The sequence below is a fragment of the Solanum dulcamara genome, chromosome 12 (genome assembly GCF_947179165.1).
Source record: "Solanum dulcamara chromosome 12, daSolDulc1.2, whole genome shotgun sequence".
Taxonomy (NCBI): domain Eukaryota; kingdom Viridiplantae; phylum Streptophyta; class Magnoliopsida; order Solanales; family Solanaceae; genus Solanum; species Solanum dulcamara.
Genome location: NC_077248.1, coordinates 27,887,126 through 27,894,276, shown reverse-complemented (window position 1 = coordinate 27,894,276; position 7,151 = coordinate 27,887,126). Strand labels below are relative to the sequence as shown.

Genomic DNA, 7,151 nt, shown 5'->3' with positions numbered 1-7,151 from the left:
ATTATTCTTTCGATTGTTTTTATAATGTTTTATCTTACCTTATGAATGCGATGTATGCAAAGAGGCTTGGTTGGGATCATTCGGGTTCCCAATCACCGTGTCACAGCTAGGCCCTAGTCCGGATCGTGATATTAGCGCATCAAGTTGCCCTTTTTTTATAGGAGACATTGACAAAGTTCAGAGGACCAGATTGTCATAGCCACAGAAAAAAGAGCAATTTAGCAGAACCGGTTTGGAAGTTCTATAACATGTCCTCCTATCTTAACTAGAATACTGTAAACTACACCTTACCAGCATATTCTCATCAATAGTCTCTTAACTAGGTTTCTCTTTCCGGATAGTCTCTCAAACACCCTTAAAGTTAGGCTATGTAATGTGTCCAAGGTATGAGTGTGGTTTCCTCGAACCAAGTGTTAAAAGTAAAATTTAGAGGATTTCAGATTATAACTGAGAAAAAGATGATTACATGTTATCGATTAAGACATGATAATTGACACTGAATCTCGGCGTTTCCAGCCATTTTTTTTGCCAACTCTAGTTCATTACTTGCTTGTGACAACAATATTTAGTCAAGAGACATGACGTATGTTTCCAGCTACCTTTTGTTGGAAGCCGTTGAGTGCTCTTCCGGTCCCATTCCTCAGAGATCTCTAAGAGGTTTAATTTGCAAGAAATGATAAGAGTAACTCACAGTCGTATCAAGATAATTCAGAAACACAAGCATCGGCATCTTCTCATCTTTTATGTTTCTCCTCCCAAAGAAGATAACAAGAGCTGATACTATTGATGAAGGAGATTTTTTCCCAAGTACATACTGATAAAGAGAGCACAAGAGTTATGTTATGCTAAGAGGCTCTCACGAAAAATAGAACACGGACACAAAGAAAGTTATACATGTCAACAATAACAACAACAAATCCAGTGTAATCCCGCAAAGTAAAAGTTATGCATGTCCATTTGCTAAATTATACTGTTCAATGGATCATCATATAATATCATCTAGTGAGTAATAGATTATAGGATGAAGTCATTTTGCAGCCTTAACAAAATAAACGGCAAAAACCAATTGAAGTGCATAACTCAAGCAATTACCTAGTACATAGGTTTTGGTTAATCTAACAGTCTTCAGATGTGAATAAGGGAATCATAATAAAAGCTTCAATCGTGTACAGGATGTATTGTCATTTCTTCTTTCAATCTAATAAAATGAAGCATGCATTCAGAAGGCATAATGACAGAATATTAGTCTTGCATTTAGCACCCTTCAGGAAACATCAACATCTGATGACTTAGTTACTGCCCAAACATGGCCTGCTGTGAATTAAGTTGCTCGTGTATGTAGCGAAATTTCTCTTTAAGCTTTTGCACCTGCAAATTTTGTCAACTTTTAAAAAACCAAAAGGGAGAAAGAACTCCAAGATTGGCAATTACACAGGAAGGAGAATGGAATAGATACCCTTTTTAGCTCAATTTCAGTTTGCCGCTTGTCTTGCACTACTGAATGCTGCAGGGTCGTGATGTCAAAAACAGTATCTAAATCATCTTCAAAAGCAGATTCTAAGTCCTCACGAAGCATTGCAGGTAACTTGTCAACAACAGGCATGAGGAGAAAACAGTTGAACTGCAGATAACAACAATTTCTTAGAATACAAACAAAAGAAGAAAGTTGAAGCAACAAAACTTAATATGAAATGATTTTTGATTAAGTAAATGCTAAACACATAATTGAATTGCATTTTCTCCATACTGAAAGATGATGCAACCTCTACGGATAGGGTCCAAGCTGGTATCTGATACTTTGATTAGCAAATTAGTTATGATTCAGATTTACATATAACTACTAGAATTTTAAAAACAAGATATTATGAACAACACTTTATTTGGGATTAAGGCTTAAGGCCAGTTTTCTTTTAAAAGGATTAAATGGAGAAGGACCTAAAATGCCCCTGAAGTATGAGATTTGGTACAATATTGCCCTTTGTTTACCTTGCGGACCAAAAATACCCTTATTTCTAATGGCCCACACTCATAAGGTGGATGTAGGGCAATATTGTACCAAATCCCATAGTTCATGGGCATTTTAGGCCCTTCTCTGTTAAACTAATTCGAAATTATTTAATATGTGGCCTCATATGATTGGCCTAATTTTGAGTTCCATATTTAACATAACAACAAAAAGTTAGTCCTCTCTCTACACTCCCCCCCCCCCCCCCCCGCAGTTCTCTTTTTGCCCACCATTTACATTTTAATTTTTCTTTCAACTTACGACGAAACAGAAAAGGACGACCACATTTATATAGAAAAAATTTGTTATACATTCCCCCCATGATAATAATACAAATCAAAAGAATATGAACATGTAATGTAAGTTCATTCCGAGTTTGAGTCCCTAATATCCTTTTTTCGATAAAGGTAACTTTATATTCACATCAAAACTCAACAGCAAAACCTGGTGAGGTGGGATAGTCCCTAGTATCCTAAATAGGAAGAGATTAAAAACAAGGATGAACAAGACAATTAAACATTAGGTAACTGATAGCAAATTTTACATAAATAGAAAACAATATATTTTTTGATGGGGCAATCAGACCAAGCGGGTACGAATTTTAGTTGGATCCTGATTTATGAGTTGGGTTCTCATAAATTAGGGGTTTATTTAAAATAGACTAATAAACATTTAAGATTGTTTGTTTCCGCAACATATGAATGCATATTATTTCTATTATCATTCAGATCTCAAACCGTTAAATATCTTTGTAGCCATGAATATTTAGTTCTGCTCAGAAAAGTGTACCTTTAGTTCTGTTGATGCCAGGAAGTATTCTCTTATGCCATGAAATATTTGTTGAACCAATGCATAAACAATTCTTTCAGAAGAAGGAGCAAGCCTCCTATTCCAAAGTGTGCTATCTAAAAGGTCAGCCAATCTTGTCTCTGTTGTCTGAGTACTCATATTTGAATCATTCCCTGAAGCCAAATGACTAAGCTTTACATCTGTCCTGGGCTTAACATCCTGCTTGTTATCACTGGCTACAGATGCAGTTGACAAATCTTGAGAAAGACCAGTAGATGTGGAATTACCAATAATGGCAGACTGTTCAGATCCTCCAAATGAATCTAGGAATTGACGTAATCCGGCCCGATTCTGAAAAGATAACAGTACATATGCAGATAGATAAGACCAGTAAAGATTTATAAGAGGAAAACAACGAACGAGTTGTTACCAAAGCAAATAATGCATGTCAGCCACTAGGGACTCAGACCAGGCAGAGGGAAAAAAGAAATCAATAGACAGAGTATAATGACCCTCCAGGTCATTTTGTGTAAATGCCTTCATTTCGTCAATATATTTTGGCTTGTTTCCACTTATTCTCCTGTAATTTCTGTAAATTGTTTATTTCTGATTTAGTTTCTACCCTTAATCCCATTACTTGTAGTTTGGGGATACGGGTTGACTTACCTATTATGGGTTATAATAGGTGCCATCATGACTCGAGGGTTCGGATTGAGACAAGTTGGTATCAGAGCCCCAGGTTCACCGGTCTCACTTGTATAGAGCTAACATCTAGTAGAGTCCTGCGGATCGGTGTGGAGACGTCCATAAATTATCTTCGGAAGGCTACAGGATGTCGTTAGGAAGATTTCCTCTTTTTGTGTCGCTTTCATGCAGTGTGTGTCTAATTGGTTTCATGGAATCTCACTTGTTTTGTTCTTGCATAGGATAGCTCGCACACGTGGTGCAGGGACCGTGGGTGATGCACCCGAGCCTGCAGACAGAGCCCCAGCTAGGGGTAGAGGCCGACCTCAAGGTCGAGTGGGGGCTGCAGCACCGGCCCGAGATAGAGAGGACTCTGGAGCCGGAGGTGGAGCCTTAGGCAGCTTATGTGCCTCCACAGGCGGTGGGGCCGGGACCAGGCCACCACCCGCACCAGCTATAGCTCCCGACCTTCAGGCCGCCATTGCTCAGCTTCTGACTGTATTAAGGGGTATGCAGCAGGCTCCAGCCCCAGCTCCAGCTATGCCAGTACCGTAGGGTCAGCCTGCAATTGCAGCTCCAGAGGTTCAGCTGCCACTGACACCCGACGCCGCTTGGCCAAATATTATGGACGGAGTCACGCCTCTACAGGAGCAGAAGATGCTCAGGGTGTTTCTAAGATTGTCACCGCAGAGGTTTTCTGGGGCGATTGGGGAGGATGCCCACAAGTTTCTCACTACTTGCCGAGAGCAGCTACACAAGTTAGGTTTGGTGGAGTCATGAAGAGCCGACTTCACCTCTTATCAGCTTAATGGACCTTCCAGATAGTGGTGGCGTTCATACTTGTAGACCAGGCCAGCTGGGTCTCCACCAATGTCATAGACAGAGTTTTCGGAGGCCTTCTTGGGTCAAGTTCATCACGCAGAGCGCCTAGAGATCGGCTCCACGATCATTTCTCGAGGTTGGAGCGTGGCTCCATGGCTGTGTCTGAATACGAGGCTAGGTTCCACGAGCTCTCCCTTCATACTACTATGATTCCACCTACTAAGGAGTAGAGAGTTTGGTGCTTTGTCCGAGTCCAACTTCAGATTGAGACCCAGTCTATGGTTTTGGCAGGTCGTTCTTTTCTGGATGTAGTTGACCATGCTCGTACACTTGAGTTGCTCCGTCACGAAGCCCATGAGGGCCGCGACAAGAGGGATCAGCATGAGGGTAGCTACAGCGAGTCCCGTCCTAGGCCCAGGGACTCATATGATAGGCCCCGCCAGCGGTCTCAGCAGGGTCGGTCTAGTCGGCCTGTTCAAGACTCCCTACATGCTTCAGAGGGTTATCAGCACCATCAGGGTGGTTCTAGTGCCAACCTGAGTCAGAACTAAGGGGGTTCACAGTCGAGTGCTTTAGGTCGTGGTAGCCATTCATTTGTTATAGGCTGATCTTCATCAGGGTGCTATGATTGTGGGGTGTTGGTCCATTGATCTAGGGAGTTCCATATGTGTGGGATGTCTGCACCAGCTCCACATGGAGCTTGACCAGCCCTAATCGAAGCACCTCCAGCTATAGGCAGAGGCCAGGGTCAGCACTGTCAGGGTGGTCACCGAGGAGGCAGGTCAAGTGGTAGGGTTGATGCTCGAGGTAGAGGTGCTCAAGGCCATTTCTAAGCAGTCCGGCGAGGGCACAGGCTGAGGCATCGGACGATGTGATCACATGTATGATTCTTTTATGCCATCAGCCCGCCTTGGCTATATTTGACCTAGGCTCTACTTTTTCATATGTATATATGTATTGTGCTCCTCGGTTGGGTATGTGTTCTAAGCCATTGGCGATGTCATTGCGTGTTTCGACCCTAGTAGGTGAGTCTTTAGTAGTAGAGCAGGTATTTAGATTTTGCTTGGTGACTATTCAGGGGCGAGACACACGAGCTGACCTTATATTGCTTGATATGTTGGATTTTGATATGATTCTAGGCATGGACAGGTTATCGGCTCACCATGCGGTCTTGGATTGCTATGCTAAGACTATTACATTAGCCATGCCCAGTATTCCACCGGTAGAGTGGCACGGCTCTTGTAGTCACACACCGATTGGAGTTATCTCTTTTCTTTGAGCTCGGAGGTTAGTCGCTAGCGGATGTTTAGCTTGTTTGGCTTATGTGCAAGATGTGAGTAGGGAGGTCCCTTCTATTGATTCAATTCCTATTGTCCGCAAGTTTGGGGATGTGTTTCCTACATACCTACCAAGCCTTCCCATGGAGCATTATATTCGCTTTGCCATTGACTTAGAGCCTGACACTCACCTTATTTCAATTCCTTCTTATCGTATGGCCTTCACAAAGCTCAAGGAGCTCAGTGTTAAGCTTCGGTACCTCTTAGGTAAGGGGTTCATCTGGCCGAGTGTATCCCCCGAGGTGCTCCAGTATTGTTTGTGAAGAAGAAAGACGGTACTATGCGGATGTGTATTGACTACAAGCAATTGAACGAGGTGACGGTGAAGAATTATTATCATATGCCTCATATTGATGACCTATTTTGATCAGCTTTAAGGTGTCGTAGTGTTTATTAAGATTAACTTGAGATTCGATTACCATCAGCTGAGGATTAGGGCGGCGAACATCCCTAAGAACGCATTTAGGACTCGTTACGGCCATTATGAGCTCCAAGTGATGTCTTTTGGGTTGACTAATGCCCTTGCTGCCTTATGGATTTGATGACCCGTGTTTTCAGGCCATAACTTGATTCCTTCGTCATAGTCTTCGTTGATAACATATTGATATATACTCACGGAGCAGGAGAGAGCATGAGCAGCATTTGAGGATCGTCTAGCTTTCCTTTCTGTTTTGGAGCGACCTTTGGCTTTAGACATCCATTCTTTAGCCAACAGCATGATTCGGTTGGACATTTCAGATTCTAGATGGGTATTGGCTTATGTGGGAGTTCGATTGTCTCTTCTTGATCGGATTTGTAGTCGTCAGTTTGAGGATAAGGACTTGGTAGCTCTCTAAGAGCGGGTTTTGCGAGGTGATGCCGGGCAAGCTACCTTAGATTCAAATAGTTTGATTCATCTGATCCTTCATGAGGCTTATGATTCTAGATATTTTATCCATTCGGGCATAGCAAAGATATATCGCAATCTGAGACAGCACTTCTGGTGGAGTGGCATGAGACGAGATATAGCAGACTATGTGTCCCGTTGCCAGTGGTGCCAGCAGGTGTAAGCCGAGCACTTGAGGCTTGGTGGCGATCTTTAGAGATTACCCATTCTGAAGTGGAAGTTGGAGCGTATCACCATGGACTTCATTATGGGATTGCCTCGGACTCCTAGAGGTGTTGACAATATTTGGGTCATTGTGGATCGATTAACCAAGTCAGCACACTTCCTTTCCGTTCATACTTCCTTCAGTGTTGAGAGGCTAGCTCGTATCTACATTCGGGAGGTGGTTTGTCTTTATGATGCGCTATCTATCATCTCAGATCGAGGTTCTCAGTTCACTTCCAGATTTTGGAGGACGTTTTAGGAGGAGTTGGGCACTCGTGTCAAAGTTAGTACAGCTTTCCACCTGTAGACTGATGGCCAGTCAGAGCGCACTATGGTAGGCATTGTCGCTCTCTAGTTGGTTGGTTTGAGTCTACGGAGCATAGGCTGTGTGGTACAGACTTGCTTTAGGAGGCCCTAGATCATG

General features: G+C 42.8%; 1 protein-coding gene across 2 annotated transcripts in view; it reads right to left on the bottom strand.

The window, feature by feature from the left end:
- Positions 1 to 924: 924 nt before the first annotated feature.
- Positions 925 to 7,151, bottom strand: part of LOC129877564 (dynamin-like protein ARC5) — a 34,173-nt gene continuing 27,946 nt past the window's right edge. The window contains exons 15-18 of one of the 2 annotated variants that reach the window (XM_055953084.1): positions 3,082 to 3,145; positions 2,795 to 2,967; positions 1,457 to 1,621; positions 925 to 1,368 (exon numbers count right to left, since the gene is read on the bottom strand). In XM_055953084.1, the coding sequence (XP_055809059.1) occupies positions 1,294 to 1,368; positions 1,457 to 1,621; positions 2,795 to 2,967; positions 3,082 to 3,145 (477 nt within the window). In that variant the 3' untranslated portion in view covers positions 925 to 1,293. Of the gene's footprint in view, positions 1,369 to 1,456; positions 1,622 to 2,794; positions 3,146 to 7,151 lie in introns of both variants that reach the window. The other variant, XM_055953083.1, reaches the window with a different exon arrangement.